Here is an 18,495-nt window from a genome sequence, read left to right as displayed (position 1 = left end):
TTAAAATGTATGAGCCCATTGGCATTTTCAAATGAAGGAAAAGATCCTCAGACCCTGAGTATGGAGATGATGTGGAGTTGGAGTTCATCGTGGTGAAGCTTACTGCTAGGTACAGGGCCAGCCAAATGTCCCTGTGCCTCTTAAGGCACTTTGTGTACCTGTGAGGAAATATTTCTACAATGAAACACCTCATCAAAGAAGTCACTGTGCATCAAGCATTGCGTTTATTTTTAAATAAATCATAGAATCATAGAACAGTTTGGGTTGGAAGGGACCTCTAAAGGTCATCTAGTCCAACCCTCCTGCTGTGGGCAGGGACATCTTCAACTCGATCAGGTTGCTCAGAGCCCCGTGCCACCTGACTTTGAATGTTTCCAGGGATGGGGCATCCACCACCTCTCTGGGCAACCTGTGCCAGTGTTTCACCACCCTCAGCATAAAAAATGTCTTCCTTATATCTAGTCTAAATGAATGCTTTAAAACAGTATCTCATGTTTTTCTCAATGGAAATCAATTAAGCCAAATAATTATTGAAAATGAGGTGTAATCCAATCGTTATTTAGGTTTTGGGGGGTTTATTATCATTTTTTTAAATTAGGCTTAGAAATATTTTTGGAGGGAGAAAGCTATTGTATTTTTAAGCGTATCACGTCACGTTTCCTTTCTGCTCTTAAGGGCCCAGCTTCAAATGGTTCAGCTTGTGGGAAGATTTGATTTGAAACTGAGCCATCCAAGGACATATGTAGAATAGAAAATTCTGTTAGAAGAGGAAAAGTTTGCCCGTTGCAAACAATGTTGTGACTTTGTAAAAATCATGGGAATGGCATTAATTGACAACGTGACTCATGGAGGAACATTGTCATGATTTATTGTAACAAGGCATGTCCCTTGCCAGTGAACCAGAGACAAAGGAGAGATTATTTAGGTGAGCCGTACGTGGTCCCCATTAATCAGGGAGACCTTGGTCTGTTAAAAAAAAAAAAAGCTCCTTTCAGGAGCTTTTGTTAGTTTTCTGAAGGGTTGTTTCTTCCTTTCTGCCAACTTATCTGCCTTCACTGAGGATTGCTAAGCAATCCGTATTCTGTGCAATGTGTAAGCCGTGTTCTGTATGGGCACTGTATAGCCTTGTCCCGTAGAGCTGAGCGTCTAACCTCACATGGTAATTTCGAGTGTCTGCATGGGCAGGAGCTCCAGCTGGGTTAAAAATGTCAGTGAATGGGCTCTCAAAAACGAACCACTAAGGGCCAAGGAGGATTATTTTTTTATTGCTTTTGTGATAGACAAAACAGATACACCAACAAGGGTCAAGTTAGATACAGAAATCCATACCTGGACACTCAGAAATAAATTCTGCAAGTATGCTCAGTAGTAGCTGTTCGCGTGTGTTCTCCCACAAGGCACATTCGTCCTTGTCCTGTTGTAAAAGCCAGAGAAGGGAATTATTGTTGTTTCTTTAATGCAGATATCCAAGAATTTCTCCAAAAATGCTTCATCTTGTTCTTGTACTGGGCTTGCAGAGTTTTCGTCCATCTGGCAAAGGTGGACGTCTGGAACGAGCTAGAGCCAAGGATTTGAAAAGATTTATCGTTTATGAGAACAGATACTCCCAAAGAAATGCAACTTTATCTTTTCCATGAGAGAGGAAAGTAGTTTAGAAAGGAAGCAGTTTAAAGAGTTTTGCATGGCCAGTTATTGAAATCTTTAGTTTTTTGTCTTGTATTTCGATGATCTGTTTTATATACTTTTTTTTTACATGTGATTCCCTTTTAAGCTGGAACTGGAGCAACAGAAGATACAGGAAGAGCAGGAAAATGCGCCTGAATTTGTCAAAGTCAAGGGCAACCTGAGGAGGACGGTCCAGGAAGCAACAGAAGCACCAGACTCCTAGAGCCAGCGCCTGCTAAGACTTCCAGCTTTCCTGCAGAGAGAGGCTTTTGCAAGTTGTCTCAGATTTGCCCCTCAAGAGGGAAAATAACAGCATCCAGCTGACACTTACTGAAGATGAGATTTTTAATTCCTGGGACGTGTGGATTAAAAAGACAGTACCATAAACAGATCGACTTGCCAAATGCAGTCCTGAGATCAATGGATAAGGAGTCTGTTTGTCAGTTTGCTGTCATGGACCAGTCTGACATGCTTACTCAGAGATTTTATCCAGGGATACTAGAGAAACTCCTTCAGTGTTGCACTGCTTTATCTCTTGTGATCCTAATTTAGTGGAGATACACAGATTATATTTTGCTTTAAAACAGAACAAAAATCCTCCTGTGATCTCCTATGAAGCTTTGCTGTGCAGGTAGATTTCCTCCATCTAGACCTACAGCCTGTGTATGTCCCAGAATAATTTGTGTTTAGTTGGAATTTTTATCAAATCTGGGAGGATACGAGGTATGTTGATCACTGCTGTCCATCCCCACTAGGATAGGCAGGTGTGGGCAAGATGAGAATGCTTAAAATTCACCAGCAGTGAAAAGTTAAGCAGCCTTAAAGCCCATTTCTCCCTGTTTGGCATGTAGAATTTGGGCTATGAAAGAGCAGAAATTTGATGGTCCTCTCACCAGGGAGAATCCAGAAGCTGATTTATCTCTGTCTCTAAACTTACACCGTTGTGTACAGGCCTGTGCAGTGCTACCTGTGAATTTACCTCTCAATGCAAAATGACCTGTCTTTTACATTTTGTGTCTTGAAATCCTACTTACATTGCTGTTGTGGCCTTTATCCTCCAAGGACATGCTGATCTGAGTACAGTGTTAACACATTACTTGGTAGTGTTTAAACTCATTTGCTGAAACTGATATTGGGAATCTGATCTGCCATCAGTTCCTGCTTTTTGCTTGCAGGAACTTGTTGCAGGTCCTGCAACAGAGCAGTGTTTAAGCTAGACCAAACTGATCATTGGAATCTACTGAAATGGAAATTTTTTCCCTAAAGCGAGGCATAAAATGAAACTCATTTTATCCCATCCTTCCTTTAGCTTCAAGAAAGAAGGGAAGTGTGTTACCACTGAGTCTGAGGGTCCAATTCTGTCACCTTCTGCCTTTCCACAAGTTGCCCCTATGACTTGCCATTAAATAAAATATTGCTCAGCTTGCACAGATTTGGCAGAATCTGATCCTTCATGCTTATGACTACTAGTTATCCAGGAAAGCCTGGGATGAGGAGAGGGGAACAGATTACTCATGTAGGATTATAGAATTGGATTCTTACCTGGTGTGAATGGGTGCAGATATCTTATCTTCAGAATCTGGGGAGAAATCCTCATCTTCCTTGGTTGACACAGTCCTAGCTCTCACTGAAGCTGTGTTCATCCGTATCAGCTGAGGTTCTAATCCTAGTCTTTGCCTTAGGATGCTAAACAAAATAATTTCTGCTTTGTATTTACATTGGACATAACTGTTTGAGAACACTTTTTATTAATATCAACAGTGGCGTGTTTGTATTGTAAAGGTGGTGGGGGAGGGTTTGTTGGTTTGTTTTTTAGTTCCTTTTGCCTTTCCTGTAAGTATTGGATGTTTTAAATACAATTTCAGCATAGCACTTGGGACAAAATGCTCACAATTAGAAGTGTTTCCTAGATACAGACTTCAGTTTGTCAAGATCCAGGCATTTTTTATGAGGACGTAATCAGATTGAGAGTAAATTGAATTGTGATAAGTGTATTGCCATTGATTTAGACTTGCAGTGTGACTCACGTCTAGAAGATTAAATGTGAAGATGGTCTGCCAGACTGTTCAGATTACGGACGTACAAAAGACAAAGCCCAAACACTAGACTCTTCCATGTATTTTCTAAACAAAGGAACACCCTGAGTGCTGCACGTTCTTCCCTCTCTCCTTCCTTTCTTCTGGAAGGAGAGGATCTTCCTTCCAGAAGAGGCAGCACATTATTCAAACACTTGCACTGATTGAGTTTGTTTCATGTTGTTGAGACAGCACTATACACGAGCCTTCCACGCCACGCTCATGTTTTATCTTAGCCTCTCCCAGCCTAACAAACTTCATGCCTCTTGGTTTCCACTCCACAATTAACCTCCTGCTCAGTATGGAAATGTCTAGAAGTTGGTGAGGAAACCCTCCTCTGGCTTGAGCAGACCATTTCTTCTCAGCCATTTCCCCTCGGTGAGCATGGCAATCCTGCCATGCATGCCCAGTGAAATGAAGTTGGTGTAATCCAAATGGCACCGGAGTCGGTGGGGGACGAGGACCTCTCTTTGGCTTCAGTGAGTGTGTTGGATTGGGCCCTTCAAGGCTGAAGGCATTCTGCTTTCTCTCCATGTTAGCTTGTGATTCAGGGCAGAGTTTCTCTTTCTGAAACACAGGAGGCCAGAAAACTCCCTTGTACGGGAGTACAGTAGTGTGAAGTAGTTTCTTGTTTTCAGTTGGAATTAATTCTCTGTGTGAACAGAACATCAATGTGTGTGTGTTAGAACATCTTTGAATTCTGCTGATCCTTTAGTCTAGGAATCCCAGCCACCTTCATGTCGATTTCACAGGCAAAGCTTGTCTTTAAAGTCAGGATTCGGCTAGAATGGGCAACCCTTAAATGGGTGGTCAACTAGTCACACCACAAGTGTCCTGTGCGCCTACTCAAGTGAGAAACTGCTTGCCAGTGAGCGTAAGCACTTCCTGGTCTGCCCTTTAGCTATATGGGTTTTGAAGGAATCCGGCAAATACTTCAGTGATTTGAAAATGGCTCACTTACCACTTTGTACTTTTTTAAAACTCTTGCTTTTGATAGTATAGTAGTAAGTTTTTTAGCATTTTTGTGGCTTTAACCTTCTGTTAATATCTGCACTTGTTTGAGTGTACATATATAAATATATATAAATACAAAAAGGGAGCCTTAATGGATTTGTTTTCATAATTTAATATTTTTTGTATTTGCTCTTGTATAATTGTTTTTAACTAAAGGTATTACGAGAATGAGGGTGGAATACTTAGAACCAAAGTTATGCTTAATAAAATCTACTACATGCTTGGCATATGCGGCGGTGTCTGTCATGTCCTGCCGAAAGCAAAACCTCGGGCACTGCGCTGAGATATCCAGGTTATTTGAAATTCTGCAGTGCAGGGGGAGGTATCACGATCATCATGACTTTTGGTTCCTTAAAACTGCATCCATGTTTGTGTATGCAAAATTATTTGCGAATGAGCTGGCAGAAAAAGCTTGTTGTGTCTCTTAGTCTTATTATCTTTTGAATATTTTTGACGCAGAAAATTTTTTCAAAGGACTGTGTAGCTGTACAGCTAGTGCAAGGTGAGGCAGAGCGTGAGGGAAAACTTCTGATGGGAATCAAATAATTCCCTGTCCTGCTAACTTCATGGAAGTGCACCAGGCAAAATTCAACCTTGGAATCGTTAGCATTGCAACAGCTCCATCCTAAAAGGGAGTGAGGAAGGAGTAATGAGCCTGGTCCTGGGTTCAGTCCTGCAAAGGTCCTTTAAATTTAGCTAATGCTCATGCCTATGGTTCTAGTAGGAAAAACTAGTGAAAGAGCATGTGAAAGAAAGTCCATGCACAAATGATTTGCTGGGTTAGGGTCAGATTGCTCAGTGCCATTGCTAAAAGCAAAATCCTGTGTCAACAGCAGACAGAGAAAATTAGCAGGGGGAGGAGCAGGGCTGGAGCAGGTGTGGGTCATCAGTTCTCCAGGAAGAGAGAAGGTGAGCCCTGGTCAGCCGGGGACAGGTGGTGATGGAGGGGGAGCTGGAGAGGAGCGTGGGGTGAAATGAAGTGGGGAGGAGGGGAAGAGCAGTGAATTCAGAACAGATGTCAGGAAATGCTTTTTCTTTCAGAAACTGCTCAGCATGTGGAATGGGTCCTGGCAGTACTGCTGATGCAATGACGCTGGACCCACTCCAGGAGCTGTCAAATGTGGGGGAGGCAAGAAAGAACAGAGAGTTAATAAGGGGTGGGTTTCTATGCCCTGATGGAGATACTGCCCTGTGCTCTCCTACCTCAAGCATATCCAAATGTGTTTCGAGTTATCCTTTGATATTTCACTCCAGCTCCAGAAAGAAAACAGTGAGGGCATGTGATCTGCTTTTGTAGCATGTCCAGCGGAAAAGATGATCTTCCTTTTGTATGCTTTTTTGGGTTGCGTTGAGCTAATACATTTTGTCATGTGGCTTTTCAAGCACTGGTCTGCTGGGGCTTTTGTTTGTGCTCCTGTGGCCATATGCAGATGGGTTGTGTCATGCCATAGCTATGTGGAAAGAAGTACCCTGAGGTCCCTTAGCTGCTGTTACAGGGTCCATGGATGGCATCCATAACCTAAAATGGCTGATGGCACTTGTGGTGACCAGTTGCACTTAAGAAAATAACTGAGCGAGACGGCTGGAGACAGAACAGCTTCAGCGGTGCGGTTTCCATAGGATCGGAACTGATGTCTTTAGGGTGAAGAATGGGAGGGCAAGTTGGGTTCTCGAGACATCGCAATAGGAAGAGCACAAAGGCTCAATGAGATCTGGAGGAGTGGAAACACAAGGTCTCTTTCTCCCCACCCCGCCACTTTAAACTGTGTTCTACTTGAAATCTTTCATCTGTCCGAGTAAAGGTTTGCGGTGCCCTTGTCAATATTAAGGATGACTCTCCTTGATGGAGGTGGCGGAAACCATGGCCAGGGGAAGTATTTAGAGGTGGTAATAGAGCACAGACGTCCTGACTCCCACTCCAGTGCTTGTTTTCCACAGCCCGTCTTTTGGCATTGCTTCAGACCTAGGTAAAAGCTGCAGTGGGTCCACCACACTGCCTGCATTACCTCTACGAGGTTAGATGGGGACTACTTCTATTCTTATTTGGGTACCCAGGGGTCCGTTTTGCTGAACCTCAGATAGCATTTGAGCTAATCATCTGCTTTTTGTTTATATCACTGCAGAGAAATCAGCCCTGTGGTGCGCAGTTCCCTTCCTTTGACTGTAAAGGAGCCTGTAATGCCTGACTGGGAGGGAACATCATCTGTGTTGCAAGGACTCTGAAGCTGGGCGATTCAAATGCCACCTCTAAACCACCCGTTCTTTTTCATGGAGTTTTGCTCCCCAGGAAAGATGAGGCACCTGGATACCTTTAGTAAATTTGGCCCTTAATCTCTGTGTGGTTCATAAGCTGATAAAGAGCCCGTCTCTCCACTGTGCTCACCGGCTCTGGTGCTTGGTGGCATGGAGTCTTCAGCTGAGCCCTCGAGGTGCTGGGGGGACATGTGGCCTCTGCAGGGGGCTGGGGAGAAGGGACCTGCCCCAGGCCAAACACCGGCCAGCGGGGAGGGGAGGTGGCATCTCCACACTGGTGGCGAGGGAAGGAGGAGGACGTAAAGCACCTGAGAGGGGGCTCCAAGAGCCAGAATCACCCACTACAGTTGTAGTACTTAATTATCTGAGTAATCATTTTCGAAATTAACCTCTGTTATGTGCCTAAATCTAATCTCTCCGGTGGATGGCATGAGCAATTTAACAGATTGTGGCTGGCACTGGGAAACTTCAGCCTGATTAGGTGGGAAGAAGAAACGAACTTCTTTCCCCCTCTTCAGCTGTTCAGAAACAAATCTTTTGTAATGCAACTGAAATACCAAGTCTGCTTCATTGTGCTCGAAAATTAAAGAGCACCCAGCAAGCCTAGGCCCCTTAGCAGGGTCCATTTGAAACACGTATCGTTTGGTACAGAAAGTCAAGGGAGCTGCCTGCGGAGCGCTGAATCCCACCTGCTCTGGAGTCAGGGCACGGCAGCCCAGCCCATCTGAAATGGTCTCCCTGAAAAAGGGGTTACGTCTAACAAGATATCTGTCTTTGAACTCTCCTTTGGTAAATGAAGCCTAAAAGATTCTCCAATGAAAAGCTGATTAGGAATTTGCTTTCGTCAGTAGCAGCAGGAAAAGAGAGAGACCCTTTAAACTTACGCTGTCAAACCTGGAAGGCCCTTCATCACCGCAGTCATGGACCATAAGGAGTAATTTTCCCTGATGTACAATTTCAGCACTTGTCTTCATCCAGCTTTATTTCTGTGCTAATCGTTTAGGTGAATTCTCCTCCGTACAATTTCAGGGTACCACCTTCACGAGCTGAGCTCAGCAAAAAAGTGGCTTTTGGAAATTTGCTAAGCACAGTGGGCACTTACACTTCACAACCGCTGGTTTGTTAGGGAAATTTTCCTCTCATTTCTAATAAAAATCGAATTAAACTCATTAAATACCAAGGGGTAAATTCTCTTCAAAGCACAGATCTTGCATTTTTTGTCATTTTCTTATTGCAAGGGAGTTGCTTCTGTTTTGCACCAAGAACTCTATTCCCTGCGTATTAGGAAATCGTGCTGATAACCAGACCAGAGGTGAACTGCAAACCACCTACAGCTTTAAAAGGCCCCTCTGCGGGCAGACCCGCTCAATCCTGATGCTGAAGAGCAGGGATTGCTGTCTGGGGAGGAGAAAGGAACTGCTAAAAAGGAGGAATAGACAGCGGGAAGGTGAGTCCCTGACTGATGAACATTTCCACGCCGTACCCAAGGTTAAACAGCAAGTCTGAGGATGATGCACAGCCTGCGCACGGCATAGTGTGTTCCTGTGTTCGCATCTAATGTACCGTATATCTTCCTCCCCCCCCCCCCCCCGCCCCGAAGCCTCATTGTGCTTTTGATTCCTTTCCTATTGTTTCCTTTCACCCCAAGCTCTTGCTGTCTATTCAGGCCTCCCTGCCCTTGGATTATTTCCCAGGGACGGTTTGTAATGAAAGGCATTTAATTAGTGAGGAATCCTTGGGATGGATCCTAAAATGGGTGTTTGAGGCTGACGACTGCACTCCCGTGCAGAGTGAAGGGAAACCGAGCCCGAACCCTCGGCATGTGGGGAGTGGAAACGAGAAATACTCTGTAGGCAGGGGGAAAAAGCAGATAGGAATAAAAATTCAGAGTGGATGTCTGATAGGGCGTAAATGAGCAACTGGTATAGTTGTATCGAAGTTTTTATCTCAGAGCCCCACTTAAAAAGAAGGGCCATGATGATAAAAGCCCGATGGGGGTGAGAAGGAGGATGGAAGAAGTACGTTCCATGATTAGCAAGAAGCCTAAAACACCTAGAAGCAATCCCAGGGCAAAGGCAAATTGTCCCGCATAAAGCGATAAAAAGCTTCTCTGAATTACTTACCGCGCGGGTTATTTACCTCCCCTGCCCTGCCCGCGGCGCGGGGGCTCCCCGGGGCTGCCGGGCCGCGACGAGTCCCCGCGGGGCCGGATCCCGCGGGGCCGGACCCCGCAGCCCCGCGCTGAACTCGCACACGCTGCTGCCATCTCCTGGGCAAAGCCGTGCGGAGCGGGGCGTTGTACCGGCCTGGAGGATTTTACCCTGCGGGATGGCCCAGCAAAAGCTTTTCCTCCTCCCCCCTCCGAAGCTTTCCTCCGAAAACACAGCGGCGCTGAGCTCTTGAGACTCGCCGCGTTGTAAACTGGTGCTTTCTTGGGGAAACGCAAGATTATTTAGTGATTTTTGTTACGCAAATGTCGTTAACAGTTCTATTGCGCTGAGACATCATACTAAAAAGCCTTGAGTGTGTTTCAAGATCTCGGTAATTCAGGAGCTGGATTCACAAAGGGTTTTTTGGTGTCTCAGTTTCTGTTAAAATGCTCAGTCTGGTTTGCCATGGAGAGGTCTGTGATGGCTGTTGTGGAGTCTCCAGGGCTGTTTTGCCCTGGCAGATCACTGCAGAGATCCAAGGCATTATCAGGATGTTTTGGAGGTGTGATAAGCCTAAATGTGCCAGGGTTGTGGCTGAGACAGCCTTCTCCAGCTGCTGGTCCTTTACCCTAAGCGACAATTGCAACCACTGTTGTACTCTGGGGTCGTTGCAGAGGATATACGTACCGCTGCAATTCCAGCAAGGAGCACAACATCTCTGTGCTCCCTCCCCTCTGCCCCCTTCCCACCGGCTACCCCACCAGAAGTGGTGTCTGTCCTGCTGCCACTGTGGAGAGCATCACTGTGCTCTTCGTGGCCTGGCAGACCTTCCCTTTCCTGGCAGGACAGGGACCCTGGCCAGACCCTCGCTCTGCCCCGGGGAAGGGGCGTGGTGGGACACCGTCTGAATGCAGGTGTGGAGGATCCTCCCTTCCCACATATCCTGCCCATCCCTCTGCAGTTTCCATCCTGGTCTCCAGACTTTCAACTTCTCCCTCTCTTCACCGCTTCAAAATCCCCCCTTTGCTTTCTAAAAAAAATTTCCCCGTTCCCCATCCTCACGCTCCATCCTCTCGGCTGACAGCAGGCTCCTCCTGTTGCTATAACAACGAGCACCAGCCCGGCCAAATCGGCCAGACCCCACCACACTTCCCTGCCTGCATCCAAATCACCTCCCTATGTGTGAACACACTCGGTTCCTCAAGTCTTCGCCATCTGCCTACAAGGGGGATGCTCCGTTTTGGGGGCTGCCGGCCCTCTGCATCCCCCCATGTGCCCCCTTCCCCCTCTGTGCACACTCTGCAGCCCCCCCCAGGCAGGCCCGTACGCAGGATGCGGACCACATTTACTGTCCCACACGCCCTCCGAGCCAAAACACCACTGTTTTGGCCCATAAAACCCATGCAGATTAAATTATGAATACATGAAAATGGGAGGATTGCTTGAAATATGGTGAAAAAGATGTGTCCAGGGCTGTATTATGGCCTGGTCTGAAAGCTAGAAGGCATGTCTAGCGTAAAAGTGCAGGGGAAAAAAAAATAAAATTATAAAGCAAAGTCACTGGGTGTCCCTGCCCTGTGGTCTGAGCCTCAAGTCCAGCCTTTGGAGTATCTGCTGGTGCTGGGTAAAGCCTCCCTGTTACTGCAAGCTGGATGTAGGGTGCTGCAGGCAGAGCTTGATGTTCCTGCAGAGGGTGCGAAAACCAGCCCTGCCATCCTTGAGCTCTTGGGGCCCTGCTAAACCCAGCAGCAAGCTGGTATTCATGGTGGCTTTTCCACCTCGCATCGTGAGCTCCACTTAAAAGTCCTTTCTCCAAGCCTTTCTGGGGGTTGACTGGAAGATGCAGGTGGGAAACGGCAAATTCCCTTCTGGCAGGGAAAGCATGGCACCAAGCTCCTTTTCCCTGCTGAGCTCCACCTCTGCTGCCCTTTCCTTGGGCAGGCTGCTGCCCTGGGGGCTCATCACGAGGACTTCTGACCACCATGCTGAAGAAGACCTAGGACAGCCTCCTAAGCTAATGCCAGACTGGCAGGACACCAGGAACCACACCATGTGCTCTGCCATCTCATCACCTCAGGATATCAAAGTGCTCCAGCTGTCATTTTACCTGTAGCATTTGCCTTGCCAGGATCCAGGTCAGGGGAAATTTGGGGGTTGCACAAAACAAACATTAAATCATGTATTTTCCTCTGGTGGGCTAGCGAGCCTCAGGAGCAGCTCTCCTCCAGCGCTGTCTGTGTTTGTACAACAAGCAAGGTGCCTAGACGCGGCTGGAGAGACCTGCTGAGAGTTTGTTCCCAAAAAGTTCTCTTGAGTGCATTTTTAAATTCTCCAGCCCCTTGACATTTGTATCTCATCCTCACTAACTGAAGCGAAATCACTTCAAAACCAGCAAATTAAAAAGCAAGCTAGAATACTTATGGCAGTTTCTGCTCCTTGTAGCAATGAACTGTTTTTGCAGTCCTGCCTGCAGCAGGAACTGCATGTAAGCTACTGATATTCTTGGTGTTTTTGTGGCCTCAACCACAATATAAATTTACTTCTATAGATACGTAGTTTTGGATTAAAGAGCTGTTCTTTCAGTTCATCTTGGATTGCTGATTTCAAGGACTCCTTTATTCCAAAGCTACTGATCTTTTCTTTTTTAAAACAACTTTTAGGTGCAAAATGCTTTTGGCTCAGTGTACAGATGGACTTTTCACACAGCCTGGTTTTGATAATTGGGATAAGGCTCGAGACAAATTTGAGATGCTACTGCCACTCTTCCATCAGGAGGAAGCATATGTTCTTCCTGTGACCACAGGGGATGGTGCCCCTTTGTGCTGAGTTTTCCATCCTCCAAGGTTGAAGTGAGGATATCTTTAATGAAGCTGGTAAGTGCTATGGGTTCTCTTGCCAGACAGGGGTTTGCTCCCATAAATGGAGAACATCAGCTGCTCTTTTTCGCTGCGGGCTCAGAGGCGTGCTCTGTTGTGCTGGCCTGCCTTCCTCAGCGTCAGGGTGCTCCAGAGGCAGGGGCAAGAGCAGCCGGACAAGGAGTGATATGGTCTTCTACACAGAAGATATCCCTTGACCCAAGTTGACTTACCCGGTGAAATGGAAGAAAACCCAGCAGCAGATCACCTTGACACCAGTAATGCCACATCACCTATTTTCTCTGGAGAAAGCATCATTCTTTCTTTGAGCCCATCCAAATAGGTATGTGCAATGGATCCTGGCTTTCCACTTGCCATTGCGAGGGCTTTTGGAGGAAGCTCCACTTTTGGACGTCAAAATTGCATAAGAGCATCCTTGTTTTCCAATAGCCTGAGTCTCTTTGTTCCTCACTAGTCTAAGGAGTGCCCAGCTGATCTCACAACAAAGCATTTGAGAATCACCTGTTCATGTAGGTGATTTTGTCCCATGCACTGTTTCCCATACAATCCCCCATAGACCCATGCTACTGTTCTTGATTAGGGCAATCTTGGGCTTCCTCTTCTACTAATCCATGATTTATTTCTCTGTCAATCGATGATTTATTCCTCTATCAATCCATGATTTCTTCTAAAGCTTTCATTCCAACTCCAGTCAGATTAAACTGAAAATACTACTGGTGCAGTATTTTACAACCTGGACACTAGCAGAGACTTCCAAATTCGAGGTGTTTTTTCAGAAAGAATTGGACAGAATCTGCCTCCATCCAGCAACTACCCAAATGAGTTTTACACTGTTTAATACCACAAATCACAAAACTAGAACCCTTTCGATAATGCCAGGCTACATTAAGTTGTGGCTTTCTGAGGCCATGTATTTTTTCCGTTCCCCGTTTTTAACTCGTCATGATATGTAGGGTTGCTACTAGGAACGTGAGAGGGGGTTAAGCCTCAATAGCTCATATGCCTTTTTCGTCCTCTTGCTGCAAGCTTTCAGACCTGAGCAATGTTTCAGAAGAGCTGTTTTATAGGCCTTTATCAACTAGCATGTGTCAAATAAGTTCTCCCAGATCTACTTGTTCTCACCTTGAGTTGGATTTGTGCAATCATGCATTCAGGAAAACATAAGGGTTTTTTTAACAGCAGTTACTCTAATTCCTAAAGATTTTAGCAAAATCTACTGCATTTCATTCTGGATTCTGGGCTGAGTTTGTAGTTGGATTTTGTTACCACTGAGTTCGTATGCAGCAACGATGGCATCCCTATACTTGGGCTAATTTAAAATTGAAGATATTTGGAATGTCAAAGTTTCCAAATAAGAGGAAAGCATCTAAGAAAATGCCTACATAGTTAAGCGATGCTATTCAGTGAAGGCATTTTGTACGTACAACTCCTTCAAAGCAGCTGTCTTCATAAAGGCCAGCATTCAGCCAAGGAACTTTCAAAAATCACTCATTGTCTTGAAAATGTCATGATTATCCCAAATGTAGCAAGAACGGGACTAGAAGACATACATGATCTTTCTTCCAGCCATGACTGACTGATTATTGTGTTTCACCTCTTGCGAGGCAGGGGTTAGCTCGTGGAAAGAGCACTGAATTCCCTTCAGAAGTATCTCACCTGATACTTAAGTTCAGAAATATTTGCATTGCAGGCAGTGCGAATGTCAGTGTTTTTCAGAACTTGCTCAGAGAGGTGCTGGAGATGTTTGCAGATGGTGCTCCATGCACATGTAGCTCCGGCACTCTCCATTGTGTTTAAACGTGGCTTGAGTCCACAGTAGTACAAGCACGGCTCATGCGGTGTGAGCTTTTGTGTGTGCTCCAGGGGAAAACAGCCTCAAGATAATTAATTAAGAAAAACAAAGTAGAGGCTGCTGTTCGGATCATCTCATATATGTAGTTTGTTCTTTTCCTTTGTGCTAAAAAAATGCTTTAATGAGTGGCTCTGTGTCATAAATGGCCACTTTAACAGTTTATTCTGTTAAAAATTCAGTGTTCCTTTTTATGTATTTTAACATTTCTGTTTTGTAAGGAGGGTTGAGGAAACACGATGTTAAGCTGCATACAAAGTTGTTAATACTCCTGCAAATCTACAAACGTTACATTCCCAGAAGTCCATTGTTTTAATCACATATTGCTGTACCAAATAATATTGCGACCTATGTATTTTATTATTTTTAGATCTTAGCTTTCAACCTAGTTCTTTGTGCAGCTCTGTTTTGTTTTCTTTCAATTAGCTGTGTTCAGATTTTATCAAATCCCTCTCCTCAAATTATTTCTGTTGGTTACCTGGAGCATCAGTCACTGTGAATGCAAAGATGCACAGGCCATCTCCAAATCATGCATGTAGCCTCCTAGTGTCATCCCTTATTGCTCTTACGTGAAATCAGTGGAGAGAAGAAGCCTCATCCTGTGTCCTGAATGGGGAACAAAGAGCCAAGAAGCTCCTGGGTTTTATTCTTGGTGCTCTTTCTAGCTCACTGTGTGGTCCTGGCCTCCTCCTTGAGGCTCCGATTCAGCCAACCATTGCAGCTCTTTTTGCTCCTGTTGAGACTCTGAACAGCCCACTGAGTTCAGTGGGAAGCCAACAGACTAAATGCTTTTGTGTTTGGGTCTTAATCTTCTGGTATCAAGTGTCCTGGTGTCAATATGTTGTGTATAGCATGTACCCAGAATGAAAAAAATACGAACAAGCATGAAAAATGGAGGTGAATACACTTGCATCTGGGATTCTCATTGCCATTTGTAATAGTTTAAAAGGCAAAAATTAATGAGGTGTAATTAAAACAAAAATGCAGCATGATTCCAGAACACCAGTTAAGCTGACGTCTTGTCTGCAGCAACGAGAAGATGGATGCCCTTTCGGCTGATGTATTGTTTACATAGGCGCGGCCCTGCAGTTAGCGTCCAGTCTTTCACCCTATGTTAAAAACCCAAAGAGACTCTGATGTTGTGTGGAGTGGGTGCTTCAGGGAGTAGGCAGCAAAAACCAGGTTACACAGAGGTCCTGCAGGACACAGGTCCTAGCTGCTCCTGGGATCCTTCCTAGACACGTGCAAAGAAAGTGGGTTCCTCAAGCAAGAAAGCTTCAGACTTGTTCCTGCACCCGGAGCTTTTCCCTCTGCATTGCTCTTTCCCTGGACAGAAAAATGAGCCGCCTTCAGGTATGATTTAAATCTGGTCATGGTGATTTAGGGATGGAAATCCCCTTACTTTTTAATGTGATTTGTCTGCCTTTAAGTGCCACTTTGAAAATATATTCCCTGGTGATTAAAATTGATGAGGTAGTCTAGAGGAAGGAAAACGGTGTTCAATGTTCTCTACTTTCTGAGTTTTGGAAGGTTGCCTGGGAATATTTCTAAATTTCAGAAGCTTTCTGAGAAAAATCTGTAAAACCGAAAAGCAAAAGGAGAGTTCAAGTGACATGGGTTATTTCTGTGCCTAGCTAATGAAAATCAAATACATACACTTGTTCTTAAGCTGTGGTTTCTCTCTGGAAAATCAAACCATAACATGACACTAGGTGAGATGCGTATCATTCCCTCCCTGTCTTTTGGAGGGCCAGAGCAAGACCTATTGTCAGCAACCCCAATCTCATGGTCCTTCCTGTAGGCCTCATCTTGACTTATCCCATCTGTGATCATGGGTTTGTAGCACAATTCAGGTTGGAAGGGACCTCTGGCTGTCTCTGATGCACCCTAAAAGCAGAGCCAGCTTAGGGGAGGTCACTCACGGCCTCATCCAGCTGAGTTTTTAATATCTTCAAGGGTGGAGATTTCATAACCTCTCGGAGCAGCCTGCACCAGTGCCTCCTCACGTTCCTCGCCCTTCAGTTTGGTAGCTCTCTTGCTTTTCTGGATTCCCCTTTTGGGCTTGTTTAGGTAGGGGCATTGGCAGATTTGAGTTGCCTAAACATTGCTATCTAGTCCCATTTTAAGTGCTAGTGGGGACTGTCACCTCAGGTAATACCCGCTCGCAGGGTTGCCTGGGGGCTAGGGATAGCTGGAGGTTATATGGCAGCCCAGGCCAAGAAAATATTCCTGGCGGAGACCTCCATGCTGTTGGGCTGCACCTGTGGAAAGCAGCAGCAGTGCTCAGCACTGCTGCCGTCCTTGTAGTGCCCTCCTTCTGCAACACTGCTGCTGCGGCAGGGAACCTGGGCTCACCGGCGGAGGTACAGCTTGGGATGCCACGGGGCTTTCTCTGGGGCATGGCCTGAGGAGCAACAGCAGCAGGAGGTGGCATGATCTTCAAAGGAGAAAGCAACTCAAAAGTGTCTGCCGGTAGTGGATACTGGTGTCTTGGCATCGTATGGGTGCTTAAGGTGTGCGACAGGAGAGCATGGACATGCACTCCGGTGGACAGCTGTGAAGTCAAAGTGTTACGGCATCTTCTGTGTCCGCAGCCAGGCCAAAGTATCTATGGCCTCGCAGCTTCCCAGCCTCTCTGTGCCCAGCAAGGATCAAACCCCCTTCCCCTGGCTGATGAGTTGTGCTGCCTGAGGCACGCAGGTAACGCTGAGCTTGGGTTCAGTCCCTGGAGAGCTGGAGTAAGGGCTCACAGTGCCGCTTGTATGGGATGAAGGGGAGGAAGACACTGCCAGTCCATCATGCTGTGAATAGGCAGAGCTGCAGTAGTGGTGTTACATTGATTTTGGCTTTTCAACCAGTTGAAGCTCTGGTCCATTACGACAGGAATATCGTGTAATTACTGGAGCTACAACCTGAGCAGGACATGACAGTCAAAATCTTGTTGCAAGGAATTCTAGAGATTTAATATATATAAAATATCTTCTGTCGGTATTATAATAATACAGATATTTAATGTATAATATTAAATTTATAACATGACCAAGGGTTTATCCTCTGATAGGTGACATCCTGTCCTGGTTTTGGCAGGGATAGAGTTAATTTTCTTCCTAGTAGCTGGTACAGTGCTGTGTTTGGGATTTAGGGTGAGAACAATGTCGATAACACACCGATGTTTTAGTTGTTGCTGAGCAGCGCTTACACTAGTCAAGGACTTTTCAGCTTCCCATGCTCTGCCGACTGAGAAGGCTGGAGGTGCACAAGAAGCTGGGAGGGGGCACAGCCAGGACAGCTGACCCAAACTGGCCAAAGGGACATTCCATACCATGGGACGTCATGCTCAGCACATAAACTGGGGAAAGCTGGCTGGGGGGGGGTGGTGGTGGTGCTGCTCGGGGACTGGCTGGGCATCAGTCGGCGGGTGGTGAGCGATTGCACTGTGCATCACTTGCTTTGTATATTCTATTATTATTATTATTATTATTATTATTATTATTATTAGTTTTCCCTTCCTTTTTCTGTCCTATTAAACTGTCTTTATCTCAACCCACGGGTTTTACTTCCCCCCCCCGATTCTCTCCCCCATCCCACTGCGGGGGAGTGAGCGAACGGCTGTGTGGTGTTCAGCTGCCTGCCGGGTTAAACCACAACACACACTGAAGTTTTTCTAAACAACCTCCTTGAATTTTGAATTCTTGAGCTTCCAGATTTCTCAAGGCCCAAAGGCACTAAAGAAAAAAAAAAAAGATGTACAAACAGAATTTTAAATAAAGCTCTCTCCAGAGAGGAAACTAAAAAAGAATGAGACTTTGCTCCTGTAAGGGAGAAAAAGAGCTGAACACACAGGTCCTTTGTTGCATTAGACCCTTGAACTCATCTACACGGTGCTATCATTTCCAGTGGCTTTGACTCGGGGTGGCTAACACCAGGAAAAAACAATGCACAACTTTATCAGTCAGTTTTATTTTGAGGGAGGCTTCCAGGAACTAGAAATCCTGCCTGAACTGTAACAGTTTTATTTTTGTGAAGCAACAAAACAAAGTCTGGAGGAAGGACTCCCTGTGGAGTTAGTCAATGGAGCAGCTCCTTCCACGCTAGCACAGCCTGCGCGTTTGGCACTGGGCAGAAGACCCAACACAAAGAGCTGGCAGTCTGTCTGAATTCAGAAACAATTAGAGAATTTGAAACGCTCTGAACATTGGACACCAAAGCTCTTGCTTAGTTATGTAAATCTCAATCCTGATGTGAATGGCCAAACTGCCATTTGTTAGTGACCTGGGTCTAGGCCTTTAATTCCTATCGAAATCACTGGAACATGAACATGCATCTGATGCCACCATCTAGAAGGGCATTTAACCTTGGGAGAGACCACCTGTAATCAAGTAAGGGTCCTCAGTTGGGTTTGATCCCTGGAAATCTTCCAAGACACCTTTCCCTTTCTGTTGCCTACACAAGGGGTTTGGATATTTTAAGAGGATTTTTTATTAGGAGCAAATATGTAGTACCTAGTTTCATACATCTGGCACCTACTGCTCGTTTCTGGATGGAGACTTAAAGGACGTGCTTATGGTCAAGAGACTTCAACAGAAATGTAGCAAACGTCTGAGGATAATCCC

At 45.6% G+C, this 18,495-nt stretch overlaps 1 protein-coding gene across 4 annotated transcripts in view; it reads left to right on the top strand.

Moving 5' to 3' along the window:
* Window positions 1–4,979, top strand: part of FAM107B (family with sequence similarity 107 member B) — a 63,504-nt gene extending 58,525 nt beyond the window's left edge. For all 4 annotated transcript variants that reach the window (XM_076356735.1, XM_076356661.1, XM_076356511.1 and 1 more), the window contains one exon: window positions 1,772–4,979. In XM_076356735.1, coding sequence (XP_076212850.1) covers window positions 1,772–1,888 — 117 coding nt within the window. In that variant the 3' untranslated portion in view covers window positions 1,889–4,979. The remainder of the gene's footprint in view (window positions 1–1,771) is intronic.
* The last annotated feature ends 13,516 nt before the right edge of the window (window positions 4,980–18,495 follow it).

The sequence above is a fragment of the Aptenodytes patagonicus genome, chromosome 1 (assembly GCF_965638725.1).
Source record: "Aptenodytes patagonicus chromosome 1, bAptPat1.pri.cur, whole genome shotgun sequence".
Lineage (NCBI taxonomy): Eukaryota > Metazoa > Chordata > Aves > Sphenisciformes > Spheniscidae > Aptenodytes > Aptenodytes patagonicus.
Note: the sequence above shows the minus strand (reverse complement) of the source record. Positions and strands in the feature narration are given on the sequence as shown.